The sequence below is a fragment of the Pogona vitticeps genome, chromosome 3, assembly GCF_051106095.1.
Source record: "Pogona vitticeps strain Pit_001003342236 chromosome 3, PviZW2.1, whole genome shotgun sequence".
Taxonomy (NCBI): domain Eukaryota; kingdom Metazoa; phylum Chordata; class Lepidosauria; order Squamata; family Agamidae; genus Pogona; species Pogona vitticeps.
Genome location: NC_135785.1, coordinates 245,455,276 through 245,470,190, shown reverse-complemented (window position 1 = coordinate 245,470,190; position 14,915 = coordinate 245,455,276). Strand labels below are relative to the sequence as shown.

At 38.9% G+C, this 14,915-nt stretch overlaps 1 protein-coding gene across 2 annotated transcripts in view; it reads left to right on the top strand.

The window, feature by feature from the left end:
- ATM (ATM serine/threonine kinase) overlaps window positions 1–14,915 on the top strand; it is a 75,646-nt gene that overhangs the window by 41,900 nt on the left and 18,831 nt on the right. For both annotated transcript variants that reach the window (XM_072993656.2, XM_020803139.3), the window contains 14 exons: window positions 488–652; window positions 3,412–3,544; window positions 4,773–4,862; window positions 7,548–7,719; window positions 7,830–7,971; window positions 9,056–9,232; window positions 9,434–9,611; window positions 10,108–10,195; window positions 10,527–10,682; window positions 12,364–12,472; window positions 13,445–13,533; window positions 13,614–13,716; window positions 14,364–14,512; window positions 14,711–14,815. In XM_072993656.2, coding sequence (XP_072849757.2) covers window positions 488–652; window positions 3,412–3,544; window positions 4,773–4,862; window positions 7,548–7,719; window positions 7,830–7,971; window positions 9,056–9,232; window positions 9,434–9,611; window positions 10,108–10,195; window positions 10,527–10,682; window positions 12,364–12,472; window positions 13,445–13,533; window positions 13,614–13,716; window positions 14,364–14,512; window positions 14,711–14,815 — 1,856 coding nt within the window. The remainder of the gene's footprint in view (window positions 1–487; window positions 653–3,411; window positions 3,545–4,772; window positions 4,863–7,547; window positions 7,720–7,829; window positions 7,972–9,055; window positions 9,233–9,433; window positions 9,612–10,107; window positions 10,196–10,526; window positions 10,683–12,363; window positions 12,473–13,444; window positions 13,534–13,613; window positions 13,717–14,363; window positions 14,513–14,710; window positions 14,816–14,915) is intronic.

Here is a 14,915-nt window from a genome sequence, read left to right as displayed (position 1 = left end):
AAAATGAAGAGGAATTTTGGATGTTATGAAACCCGTGGGATATGAGAACAATCAGTATGGTGAATGGAATTGCAAAACCAAGTTAAAGTTTAAACTGAAGCTTTGGAGGCCAGATTGATGCAAAATCCAAAATAAAAGAGTATAATAAAAACTATAAAATGAAGCAAATGGTTTGTTCATAAACAGGTGTGAACCACAAGAAAAAGATGAGTCTTTTGCTAAGATCATACACAGGGTCTGTGTACCAATAGCTGCTAAAAGGAAAGTTTCTATTGGTGTGTGCGCCCTTACAAGTTGTCTCTTGCATTATGGATATCCATTTCAAATGCAATACATGTATCGTTGAAAAATGGAATATAATTTGAATAATTTGGAATGGTACTGTTGCCTTTTTGAAACCAAGTATCACATGCTGAAGTGTTTACCTCTTACAGTATCCGTGATGAACTTTCTTTAAATCATTGATCTATTCTTTTTCTTTTTTAAGGTCCTGAATTTGTTGAGATATCTGGTGATAGAGAACAAGGACAATGAAAATCTGTACGAAGCAGTCAAATATCTAGATCCCTTTCCTGACCATCCTGCTTTTCAAGAATTACGTGCCGCTCAGCAAAAAATAAAATACAGTAAAGGAGAATTTTCTCTTTTGGAGGTAATATACACAATTGACCAGTGAAATCGTAATAAACAAGTTAGAATAATTTTGATCAAAACTACAACCCTCAGACTCAGTAAGGATTTTCTTTGTTTTTCATGAGTTAAAGAACTGGTAGCCTACTCCTCTCCTGGGGTACAGTTGTTCATCTCCACCTTCCTCCCACACACTTTCATGATGGTCTTTTTTCTATGTCTGGCAAGATGTTCAGCATCTACTAGCTTCACCTGCATTAGAAATCTCTAAGGTCCTCCCAAAACACCGTATTTTTTGTGTATAAGACGCTACTTTTTCCTAAAATCATTACACTAAAAATTGAGGGGTGTCTTATACATGGAAGTAAGCTGAGGAGAGAACAAAATGGCCTGTACCTTGCCTCTGTAAACAGGATTCCTTCCGTCACAAGGCTTAGCTTCCTACAGTCAGGAGACTTTGTTGTTGTTTAGTCATTAAGTAGTGTCTGACTCTTCGTGACCCCATGGACTAGAGCACGCCAGGTCCTCCTGTCTTCCACTGCCTTCCAGAGTTGGGTCAAATTCATGTTGGTCGCTTCAATGACACTGTCCAACCATCTCATCCTCTGTCATCCCCTTCTCTTGCCTTCACACTTTCCCAACATCAGGGTCTATTCCAGGAAGTCTTCTCTTCTTATGAGATGGCCAAAGTATTGGAGCCTCAGCTTCAGGATCTGTCCTTCCAGTGAGCACTCAGGGGTGATTTTTCCTTCAGAATGGATAAGTTTGTTCTCCTTGCAGTCCGAGGAACTCTCAAGAGTCTCCTCCAGCACCACAATTCAAAAGCATCAGTTCTTTGGCGGTCAGCCTTCTTTATGGTCCAGCTCTCACTTCCATACATCACTACTGGAAAAGCCATAGCTTTGACTATGCAGACCTTTGTCGGCAAGGTGATGTCTCTGCTTTTTAAGATGCTGTCTAGGTTTGTCATCACTTTCCTCCCAAGAAGCAGGCGTCTTTTGATTTTGTGGCTGCTGTCACTGTCTGCAGTGATCATGGAGCAAAAGAAAGTAAAATCTATCACTGACTCCATATCTTCCTCTTCTATTTGCCAGGAGGTGATGGGACCAGTGGTCATGATCTTAGTTTTTTTTTTATGTTGAGCTTCAAACCGTTTTTTGCACTCTCCTCTTTCATCCTCATTAAGAGGTTCTTTAATTCCGCCTCACTTTCTGCCATCAGAGTGGTATCATCTGCATATCTGAGGCTGTTGATATTTCTTCCGGCAATCTTAATTCTGGCTTGGGATTCATCCAGTCCAGCCTTTAGCATGATGTACTCTGCATATAAGTTAAATAAGCAAGGAGACAATGTACAGCCTTGTCGTACTCCTTTCCCAATTTTGAACCAAACAGTTGTTCCATATCCAGTTGTAAATGTTGCTTCTTATCCCACATATAGATTTCTCAGGGGATAGATAAGTGGTCAGGCACTCTGGCTTTCTCCATCATCCAGGGCATGTTAGCAATTTGGTCTCTGGTTCCTCTGCCCCTTCGATATACAGTCAGGAGATTCAGCTTCCTCCAATCACAAGCCTTATGGAACTGACGTCAGCTGATGCTGAACAAACCAATTGGAACACACCTCATTGGAGGTGGAGCCTGTAGGCTCAGATGCAAGAGGGACTTGTAATGTCTGAGCATTCTGAGTCCAGAGGCTGAATTCTCGAAGCTAAGTTAAGATTTCTTAATTTTGGGTTAGAAAAGGGGGGGTCCTGTACATGGGGGTATCTTATACATGAAAAAATACAGTAGTGTCTCTTTTCTTCCACGGACCCTTCTTCTTCCTTGCTGGTGTTTTTCTGCTCTTCACTCCAGATTCAAACACCCTGTATCAGCTTAGCATAGATCAACTACCCTTTAGTCCCACACTGGTATTTTCTTCTCTCTCTGCCTTCTTCGTGGTCTCCATTCAAATAGTAATTCAGCATTTCCCATGCTAAGTTTTCTCCTTTCTACTTAATAGATTCTCTCTTCCCTCACTCAGTGATCAAGTGTTGAGAAAGGTTCAGGGGTCTTACATAGGACAGCATCGAATGGAGTTGCCTGTAATTTTGGGGCCAATTTCCTCTTAGGAAATAGCAACTAGTACCATTTAGTGGCTCAAATTTGTACTGTTAGCTACATGCCAATCTCAATTAACTAGCATTAATTAATTTTAAAAAACAAGATAACAGCCAAAAAGTTATTCATAGGGGCCACTTTGTATCAATCTTGAGCTTCAGGTGTCTGGGGTTTACAGTCCTACAACTGTGCTAAAGGCAGGCAGACACATTCTGTTATAGATGCATCTGTTACTGATTTTGAATAAAATGGATTTAGCCACACAATATAAGGGGTCAGTCTGTGTCTCACTTAGTGATTCATAGTCTGTAAATGTTTGTACAGTATATAATGAATACTGTATAAACATCAGTTTTTAACAGCCATTCTCAATGGGGGCCATATTCCTATGAGGAATCCTGACACATTTGAAGAGGACCACAAACTGGAAACAATTCTTCACACACCACCCTGTTCAATTTATATAATCTTCATTCAGCCTATATTCTTTCATACTGTGTTTATGACAAAGGCTCCAAAAAAAGTCAAGAATGGCTGGTTTACAATAAATGCTATTTGTTGTTGTTGTTGTTGTGTCCGACTCTTCGAGTAAATGCTATAGCAACATGTAATTTTAAGATTTCATAGGAGAAAAGGTGTAAATTATATACTTACTATAAAATGAATTTTAATCTTGCAGGAAATTAACCATTTCCTATCTATAAATAACTCCGATTCACTACCATTAACGAGAGTTGAAGGTTTGAATGATTTGCGCAAACAACTTGAAGATCATAAAGAACAAATCAAGTACCTTATGAAAGAATTGCAGAGTGAGAATTTAAAACTTTTTTTAAAAAATTGTTTCTGTGTGTCAGGTTCTAATTATCAAGATTTTATTATCCATTCATAAACTGTTTCTGTTTCACAGGATTTCTGTATTCCAGTATATTATAAATGCATAATCGTTATTTCTGAACACTTGTTAATATTTTTACAAAACAGAATTTTTTTTACAGTGGATGTGGTAAAATAACTTAATTTTTATCATTATTTCTGATCACATTTCTAAAAACTAACCTATATTATTTACACTCTGTACTCTGTACTAATTCGTAGTCTATGTAGCTGTAAGAGCCAAATATAATTCCTTATAATTTATGTTATCTCTACAATTCCTATTTATCCATTTTTTCTTTCTACAAAAGTATGAAAATAATGTTCTGAACATTTTTTCTCTATAGTTTGCAAGTCTTGCTGCCATTATTAAGTAGTGTATTAACCACCAGTAGTGAATAGTTAGTTGGACTGTGTTACTTGGCCTGCGGTGTAGATGTTTGTATTTTTAGTGGGGACTTTTAGTGGGTGGGAAGTGTTTGGGGGATTTTTTAGTGGGTGGGGAGTGTTTGGGGAATTTTATGTGTGTGCATATGTCTGGTCTCTGGGTGTCTGTGAATTTCATTGTATGGGTATACTCTGTATATACTTACAATGACAATAAATAAATAAAATAAAAAATAAAATAAAACTAAATGTGTTATGTATCCATTCATTCTGTTTTTCCATTAAATTCTGGTCCCAGGAGGTGTACATAAGGATCATTCAAACAGTAGTTAAAATATATGCCAGTCCAGTAGAAAAATGATGATCAGCAGCATTCTAACAGAGAAAGTAAGATGAGTTGTAATTTTGTTGTTGTCGTGTCCGACTCTTTGTGACCCTATGGACCAGAGCACGCCAGGCCCTCCTGATTCCACTGATTTATACTTTCCACTGATTTATACTTACATGACCAAAATAACTCATACAGTTCTTGGTGACAAACTGATGCTCATTAACTAAGATGCTGGTTGCATTCTGGTTAGTGCCTGATCAGGCATGCATCCAAGAACGCAACCAGCACCTCATTAATAAGTGGCAATTTGTTTCCAAAACTTAAGTGATTTTCCTTACACAAGTGTAATTTAGAAATGGGATTCTGGTTGGCTTTGGAAATGTAATTAAGCAAGTCTAATAGGAACCCTTGATGTTTCTCTTAATGCTTTTTCTTTCAAATTGTAGACAACCCAAAGGATTGTGTAATAGTGAAGTTGATGGTGTGCCTTTTGCAACTTTCAAAAACTGCTGTGAATTCAACTGATACAGTCCTAGGTAAGTAACTGAGCATTCAAATCATACATCTTTTAGCAGCAATTGTATTAGCTTATATTTTACATTTGTATTTCTAATGTGATGGGAGAAACATGAAACCTGTTGCTGCTGTCTATGCTCTCCATGAATTACACATGGGGGTCAGAGCATCTTTGTATGGCCCTCTTCAGAAGCTTGTAGAGTCAAAAACTCTGCCCTGTGGTTCCACCCTGTCCCACATGCTTGTATTGGTACACTCCATGGCTGCCTCCTAAGTTCTTTTCTTTCCACTGTGACAGCAACACCCAGGACCTTCTTGGATGAAAGCAAGCTGGCACCTACCTCATGTAAATAGTTTTCTTCTCAATCTCCCTGTTTGTTCTTCATCTATTCTACCTCCCACTCACCCCTCCAAAAGAGGATTTTGTTTATTCTCTACTCCTCTCTCTCCCTCCAACCTTTTATGGTCCCAGTGAGCCTCTCTAAGAAATGTGCTGCTTGCAGGAAGATCTTCCATGCTGACGACCACAATAGGTGTCTCTGCTACTTGGGAGAGAGCCATAAAGTCACTCAATGCCCCATTTACTGAGGACTCACCAAAATAGGCCTCTGGAACAGAGTCTCAAAACTAAAACTCTTCCTCTGGGAACAAACTGTTCTGGCTGCTAACTTGGCGTCCCAGCAACCAACAATAACTTTGACCCCCATTTGCAAAACTCAATCAAAAGACTTACTGATGGCAGCTGCAATCTGTGGTGATGCGATCCTATTGTTATTGAAGGACTTGAATGAGTTGATACTGAGAGATCCCACCTAGACTTGAGATTATGTTCGGCAAGTGGTACCGAAGGACTTGGCCAAATACAAATGGACCCAATCCAGAAAGAAACCCAGGAACCTGTACAGGCTCCAGCCTCAGCAGAGCCCTAGGCATCGACTCGAATTCCTTACCTTTATAGCAGAGCGTAGTCTCTCTTCCCTCCTGACCAACCTGCAGGCTGTGTGTCAGTTCATTCTCCACTTAAAACAGTCAGGACTCTCACAAGGTATATTCCTCAGAGGTAGTTGCCCACAATTTTATTTATTTATTTTATTTTATTTATTTATACCCCGCCTATCTGTTCAAAATGACCACTCTAGGCGGCTAGCTTGATGGCAGTCCTTCCTCCAAACTATCCTGCCTTCCCACTTTCAAACAACACTTAAGAGGCCTACAAAACAGCCTTCCAGATACATGCTGACTCCTCTGTGGTCCCTCTCACTGGTCCTGACAGTCCTCACTTGATCTCCCTTCAAACCATTGGCTACTATTGATTTTTGGTTTTTTTGCCTTCAATATGACCTTCCATGTCACAGTCCCATCAGCACCTGGAGCTAGTGGACTTTAAGACACAATCCTTTACTTACCAGGTTTCACCCAGACTTGGTTATTCTTCATTCTGGCCTCACCTTCTTGCCCAATGTTGTCTCCAATTACATCTCAGCCAACCCGTGGTATTACTTGCTTTTCATGCCTTTCCTACTTTACCTCTGAAGCAAACTCTGCACTTGCTTGATGTTTGCAGGGCACTTGTTTTCTGTGCCTCCTGAACATGGCCTGTTTGGACCATGTCCAGACTGTGTGTCTACTACCAAGGCAAAGGCAACCTGTCTTATCACGACAGCTTGCTGAATGGGGAGTAGCTATGATTAAGATGACTTATCAATTCCAGGATAAGCCTGGAATTGATAAGTGGCTATGGCTGCTCGCACAGCTGTCCTACAGGGCATTCCCCTCAATAGAAATCTGCAAGGCTGCTACCTTGTCTCAACCAATGACATTCATCACTCACTATAGAATTGATGCCCAAGCTTCTTGGGACAGCATTCAGCACAGCCATGCTTTCTGCAGTGTTGGCAGAAGGACACCCTCCACTGGTAAAAACAGCTTGCTGTTCACCCATATGTGTGGGTCACAAAGACCCTGATGAAGGAGGACACATTGCTTACCTGTAACTATGATTCTTCAAGTGGTCCTCTGTGAACTCACAACCTGCCTGCTGCCTATGGTCACGCTCAGCACCACTGCCTCCCATGGCAGTCCAGCACTGAAGAGGTGACCATAAAGTACACAGGAGGTGGTGGAGCCAGAGAAAAGAGGTTTCAATTCTAGAAGCTTCTGAACAGGGCCTCATGCAGGTACTCTGACTCACCTGTGTAAATTCACAGGTAATAATTTCAGGTGAGCATCCTGTCCTTTTTTGCATCCCCTTTTTGTCCTTTGTCACTACAAGAAAAATGTCGTTTTACTTTCACAGAGCAGAAATTTCCCCCCTCAAAACAAGTTGCAGACACCCTTTTTTATGAGCAGATTTGTACCTTAAGAGCATCCCCAAAGTAAAGATCTGCTCATAAATTTTAAACACCATTTGTTTGTTGTGAAATATGTTTGTTGCATATTCAGCAGTGGAACAGCAGAGAGTTCATAGTGCATTCAAGGGATGAGTGCATTCCTTGACTGGCTAAGTTTCCCTCCCTAATTAAAGAGATCTGTATGCAAAGACATGACTTGCTGACCTCAGGATGAATGCTAATTCCTGTGGTAAAATCTATGACACTATGAATATGTTGTTGCTGCTGTTGTAAAAAGGATGGGACAGCTGGCAACTTTTTATATTGTTTTAGCATGCATAACCATCTCTGAATTTATATTTATTACATTTGCAGAAGCAGTTGGAAGTTGTTTAGGAGAAATTGGGCCTATCAGTTTTTCTACCACAGCTTTACAACATAATAAAAATGTGTCCTGCTTAAGTGCAGTTGATCTGTTTGAAGAACGAGAACTTCAGTGGATCTTCATAATGTTGACTCTCATAAACAATGCTTTAACAGATCAATGGTAAGTTTACAGTTGGATGGTTGATAAAAGTATATTGATGTCGCCTTTTAGATAAGTTCTTATTATGAGGTTGTTATCCAAATTCTAAAAAAAGGTTGTTGTTCTTTCAGTATTGAAGTTCGATCAGCTGCTGCTGCTTGTTTGAAAAACATTTTGGCCACTCAGACTGGTCATACATTCTGGGAGATTTACAAAGTGAAAGCAGATCCTATGCTGGTTTACCTCCTTCCTTTCAGAGGGTCTAAGAAAAAGGTATTATATTTTTCTAGCATGTAAATGCAGAGGCCTAACTAAAAGTCATCCTGAGTCGGGTTGTTTTTCCCTGCCACTTTCAGGGACATCTACGCCCATGAACATTTTTCCAACAGAAAATCTTCCCAGTTCAGGTTCTGCTTCAACCCAGAGAGCAGCTCCAGCTGCTTTTCTTTTATTTAATCTGTAGCCGTAAGAGCAAGAGCTCATGAGTCTCTGTAGTTCCCATCCTTGCCACTTTAGAGAGTGAGAGAGAAATACACGACACATGGAAGCTTCAGGAATCTGCATACTGCTGTAATGAGAAGGAATACTGTCATTGTTTGGCCCCATTAAGAGCTGTGTACCTTGGAAAAAGCAAATGGCATACAGTATAGACCGCTATTCTTCATCAAGGACATTGCTTGAGTCCATGGAAGGCCCCCAGGATATGGAGCAATATAATTTAGCATTATGCATTGGACCAAGGGCTTTGGGGGGGATACAGAACCCTACATGTTAGACTAAGAGTAGACACTTGGGTAGCTAGGCATAGATTCTGTGCTTATGCAGCACAACATCTTGGAAATTCAGAGCTTTCGGTGTGAGAGCTAAGGGTTGCTGACTCCCTTACTGGCAAATCACCCCTAGTGGAGTGCCTTCCTCCACTGTCCTCTAAAAACCACCTGAGCAGTATAATGAACCTTGATCTGCTTTTAAGCTTTTGAAAATTTTCCCCCACGGTTTCTTTCCATATTACTCTAGTCTTTTCTTTATCATTGTTTGTTTCTATGACTATTCAGAATTCTTTTTCCTTGTGGAATTAATCTGTTCAGTTTGTCAGGTCTTGTGGTTCTTCAGTTTTGTTTAGCTGTGTCATTCGTATGCATCAAACAGCCTGAATGAAGCTTGTGATCCTTTCTCTCCCCCCCCCCCCGCAAAGCCCTTAAAATATCAGTTTATTTATCTCACTTGTTCTGTATGTGAAGAAAAAAGAGTTGGGAGCCTAGTCAAACAAAGGTTGGAGTTAATGGCCTTGAGGAAATAAAAGTGTACATTTCTGGTAAAGAAATACAATAGTAACTTGATTTTTTCCTTAACATAGTTCTTAGAGCTACCAGATAAAGAAAGAGAGACTCTTTCAGAAGATTTGGACAACACCAATCTGTGGATTCCTCAGAATGAAAGCCATGAAGTTTGGATCAAGACCTTGACTTGCACATTATTGGATAGTGGAGGGGTAAAAAATGAAACTCTTCGGTTACTGAAGTCCTTGTGTGAGGTAAAATAATGGAGTTGGCAGGACTATCTGCTATAGTCCTGGCTTTCTTCTGTTATCATTATTGCCTTTTATTGCCAAATCAAAGATGATTTGAAGGTGTATATATGAAAGTTTCATAGACTGCTTTCATAAGTTGATTTGCTCTAAGTGAACACAAGAGGCAAACTAACTTTTCTGTATCTTATTTTGATTATTTTCTAGGTTCAAACGGATTGTTGCCAGACTGTCCTTCCTTACTTGATTCACGATATCCTGCTTCAGGATTCAAAGGAATCTGGGCAAACTCTTTTGTCCACATATATTCAGAAGTTTTTCACTGCTTGTTGTAAATATGTGTTGTCTCCCAGTAGGTCATCTACACCTGTATGTTCAGATTCAGGTAAAACAATTAAGGTTCTCCTCTACCAGAATTTCAGATTATTTTAGGATCTGAAATAATTTGTTCCTTTCATGCTTATTATGTTAATTTTTAAACACAGGCTGAATTCAAGAGAGTAAAGAACCACAGACTAAAATCTTGTTACTTTACATAAATCATTACTATGGGGGAATTGGCTCACTGATTCCCACTAATTCACCCGGCTTACTCTACTTGCAATTTGCTGTGGTAAACAACAGGTCATTTTCTCTGGATTCAAACTCTTTCTCTGAACCTATGATGTAGTCTCTGTGGCCAAAATCCTATGGCTTAGCATAGTAAATTACACTTGAGTAAACCCATTTAATCTATAGAGATTTGAGAAATTGACTCCTCTATATGTACCATTGATTCAAATGGGCCTACTTTACTTATGCCTTACTAAAAGTAAGGATGCACATATGGATTGCACACCAATAATTTATTAACCTACTAATTAAAGATATTTCCATTATAGATTCAGAAAATCTTCCTAATGGAACTGTGGATAAAATATCTCAAAGAACAATGCTTACTATTGTTGACTACTTAAGACGGCAAAAGAAGTGGGTACAATTTACTGTTCTTTTATCTTTAAAATTGTGGTCAGTGTAGGCTAATCAATATGATTTATGATTTATATTTTCTGTTATAAAAATACTTAGTAGAGATTGAAAATAGACATTAATAGTTACTTGTTTTGCTTGGGATTGTATTTGTTGATTAAATTTAGTCAACTGACTAGTCATTTGACAATTCTTAATTATCTATATCTAGCGATTTTTTCAAGTTTTTATGTCAGGAAAGTGAAGTCTTCAGGTGTAATAATAATCTCTTTCAATTTGAACCAGTTTTTTAAATTAAGGCACATGTGTTTTTATTTAATTTTTTTTCCAGGAATCCTTCAAGTACTGTCTTTGATGACAGCTTTTGGTTGGATCTGAATTATCTTCAGATTGCCATGGTAGCCCAGTCCTGCGCTGCTCACTTCACAGCCTTGCTGTATGCAGAAATCTATGCTGACAAGATAAACTTAGTCAAACAGCAAGAAAGGTACTAATGTCAAATGCAGCATATTCACTTTCATATCAAAACAATAGCTTTTGTGGATGTGTGGGACTGGCCCTACTGCAGGGCTTGACCCCGAGAGAGGTCTGGAAAGAGAATGGCTAGAAGAGGAGATAGATTCATCCTATTTATTATAGATTATACCACTACATACCCTGAAGCAGTACGCCTAAGAAACCGGGCCTTCTCAGTGGTGGCCCCTCAGGGAACATCTTGCCACCTGAGATTCGCCTGGCACCCTTGATAGGAGTTTTTAAGAACAAGCTGAAGACTTGGTTCTTCAGGCAGACCTTCCCCTCTTCCATCACTTGGTTCCCTGTGCTTTCCCATCTTGGACTTTGCTTACTTTCCTTTTTTGATTGGATATTGTCTGTTTTAATTCTTGTTTTATATTGCTCGGACTGTAAGCTGCCCAGAGTAGATTTGTTTGAATCTAGATGGGTGGGGTGAAAGCCAAATAAATAAATACTCTTAGGCAAAGTGAGATGGTTACCTGACTAGCAGATGCTGGGTGTAGGATGGAGCAAGAGCAGCCGTCCTTCCCTACTCTTATTTCTGAACTTACTGCTTGTTCCCTTCTGTTAAGGACAAAGCTATGTATGCCACATGGTTTCTGTATTCCCACAAGCTAGTCTGCTGCTCCTAGTTGCTGTATCTGTTTGAAGCCAGTGCTGAAGTAAGATGGGTATTCATTCCGTGCATGGAATGGAGGTGAAGATACTGGCTTGCCCTTGGCTTCTGTATGTCTTGGGACAGTCCTGTACATGTACATGGAAAATGCATTTGACTCAATGTTCTTTTTAACCATTGGCAGTGGAGGAATTGCAGTGGTACTTGATATAGTTTTCCTTGCACATTAGAACGTATCTGTTGTTAAAATATAGCTTTTAGATAAAAGCAAACCATGGATTTGACCATTAATTTCGGTAAAATACCTCACTAAAGTCATTGTGATTATATACAGTACTAGAATGTCCTATTGCTGTTTGTTAAATCTCATGGAAATAATAGTTTAAAATAAAATAAATCAAAATGATTTATTTAAAAGCAGATTGTTGTATGTTCAGAACTCTTTATATAGTTATCCAGCTTCTATTAGGATGATGATGGGACATACTTTCTTAAGGACATCCAACCAGTTACTCTAAGAAATTGGGCAGTGCCTGAACCTCTCATAAGGCTGGTTGGATAGTTCAGTAGTTTAGGTCAGTGGTTCTTAACCTTTGTTACTCGGATGCTTTTGAACTGCAACTCCCAGAAACCCCAGTCAGGACAGCTGGTGGTGAAGGCTTCTGGGAGTTGCAGTCCAAAACTCCTGAGTAACCCAAGGTTAAGAACCAGTGGTTTAGGTATTTGGCTGCAGAGTCAGAGTTTGAGAGCTTGATTCTTCACTGTGCTTCCAGGGGGAAAAGCCAGCCTATATGGCCAAGGGCAAGCTGCACAGTCCCAGAATGCCCCCAGAAGAAAGGAATGGTAAACCACTTCTGAGTATTCTCTACCTTGAAAACCCTGAAAAAACTCACAATAAGTCTGAATTGACTTGACAACACATGATTATTATTGGGATCTCTCATAGCTTCATACAGTAGCAACAACTTTTTGATGGAGACCATTTCTTAAAGGACGGATAAAATGTATATCCAGCTTTGGCACTTCTCTTCTTTAGGTCTACTTCCAAAGCAGTTGCACGTCTAACATTTGAGGAAGAAAGTCAGAATTCAACGTTAACCTGTTTGAGTGTCAAGAGTAGAGAAGAAACTGGGATAAGTTTGCAGGTATACTTTATGTTCAGCACAAAGAAATTGTACTGTTTCACCAAGAGAAATGTTTTAAGACTGCCAGCATGTGATTCATGGTCAACAGTGTTATGACCCCCACTGACCTCCATAAATTAAATTATTGACTTTGAAAGGCCCTATAAATTTCAGAGTATTTGGAAGTATGGCCTCAGATTTCATTGTGATTCATAGGAAAGATGGTGCTCTGAAACTATTTTAATACTTTTGAGTTCTAGGAGTGGAAGGAATATTGTAGCCTAGAGCCTTTTGCCTTGTGCATGTTACGGCCATTTACCCATGTTGACTGTACAATCTAATGGGATTCCGGTAAGGTGCTGAGGCCACTACAATTTTGAAATTTACTTATTTGGACAACAGAACCTGTTTTTGAAACTCCCTCAGTCTTGAAAACAGTTTGCCAGGTTCATCAAAAAGATGGATCCTGGCCTTTATGCATAGAAGGAAAGTGTTGTATTTGGCTCTGAATATAGCTTGTATGCTCTCTGTGGGTCCAGATCTTGCACCTACAAAGAATATAATTTATGCTGAATACTGTAAAATTAGTGGGGTAAAATGTAGCCCATAGATTCCCACATGTAACCCTGCTCACTGCTGCTCCCTCTACTGAACTACTGTTTGCAGATGACTTTTTTGATGGTGTTTTGCCACCGCTGCAAACTCCTTGGTTTTAAGGTGGTTTGTGCTTTCTGGAAGCTTCCCCATTGGTTATGTTGGGGGAAAAAGTAGAACATCTTCTGGTACCATGCCATCAATATTTGGGTTGGGGAACAGGACCTATGTAACCCCCCCCTCCAAAAAAAGTTCCCCACCCTTGCTGTAAGTCAGCTGTCTCTCTGTGCAAAAACTTTATAAAATAGCCAAAGACCAATATGTAATACATACTTTCTACTGATAGTCATACTATACAGAATAGAAAATTATCACTTAACTATCTTCTGTTACGTTTAGGACCTTCTTATGGATATATACAGAAGTATAGGAGAACCAGACAGTATCTATGGCTGTGGTGGAGGAAGAGTGCTGCAGCCATTAGCTAGGTATTAATTCAATTTGAAAATCAATAATTATATCTGAAGACAATATGTTAGAAATGATAATACTACCTTTTCTGTAACAGAATAAGAACATATGAACATGAAGCTGTATGGGGGAAAGCCCTGGTAACTTATGACTTAGAAAGAAGTCTTCCACCATTAACTCGACAAGCAGGAATAATAGAGGTAACTCTCATTACGAAACAAGAATGGCGGTCATCTGGCACTGGTTTTTATTGAAGAGGATTTTATTGTTTTGATCATTAGTAGTTGCTTTGCCAATTTGTTCAAGGAGCAGTACATAGAAATATTGTTCATTTTGTGGCCACTAAAAGAGTTTGAACACAATTATTAAAAACCAGTCCTGCTGAAATGCTAGGATTTCATCATGGTCTACGTATCTTCTTCAGTATTTGGCTTTTTCAGTGGCCTCTTTTATGGCAGAACTTGGGATCTATTTCACATAGAGGTCTGGCCAATTTCTCAGAGGTTAGCACTATTAATAATGAATCAATTAAGAAAGAATTCATCTTTACTTCTAATCTCTGATCAGTGGGGAGCATGCAGGTGTCTGTGATTGGAAGTAGTAGAGGAGCCTGCATATATAGATAATCATGGTAGCCTATGCTGTGCAGAAAGTGATTTTGGCTGTGGTGCTGTGAAGAGTTGATGATCTAAATTATATTTTTCCCTGAACCTAAACTTAAGATAAAATAAACCCACTAGGACCACAACTTCTAGTAAATATGTTCCTGTGAGTAAAGCTGGTGTTTTCAGAAAGCAAACCAGATTACAGTATTCGGATATTAATCTCATCTCTTACTGATCTATAGGCCTTGCAGAATTTTGGTCTATGTGATACACTCTCCATCTACTTAAAAGGACTAGAACAGGAAAATCATGAATATTCAGTGGAACTACAAGAGATTCGTTATCAGGCTGCTTGGAGGAATATGCAATGGGATCAGTTTTTTTCTGCCAGGTAATGCAAATTTTCCTTTCATTTAAATTATAATATTTTAAATTTATATTCAGATTTGATCATGCTACATATTTCTAGCTTTTTACCTAAGAAAGAGGTTTATCTGAGTTCTGTTGTTAAATCTGCTTAATATCTACTGTAATAGAGACCAGTTTAATACAATGTTTAAATACAAATATAATTTTGTTGTCTTTGAAGTGATGACATCGGAGAAAAAGGGTACCATGAATCATTATATGATGCTCTGCAGTGTTTAAAGGACAAAGAATTCTCTACATTTTATGAAAGACTGAAGTGTGCAAGGTAAATAGTAAACTCTGAATATTTTTACAGAATTTCTTATATGTGCTGTTAACAGAATAAAATGTTATCATGTTGTACTGTTAGTAAAATATGCACAAAT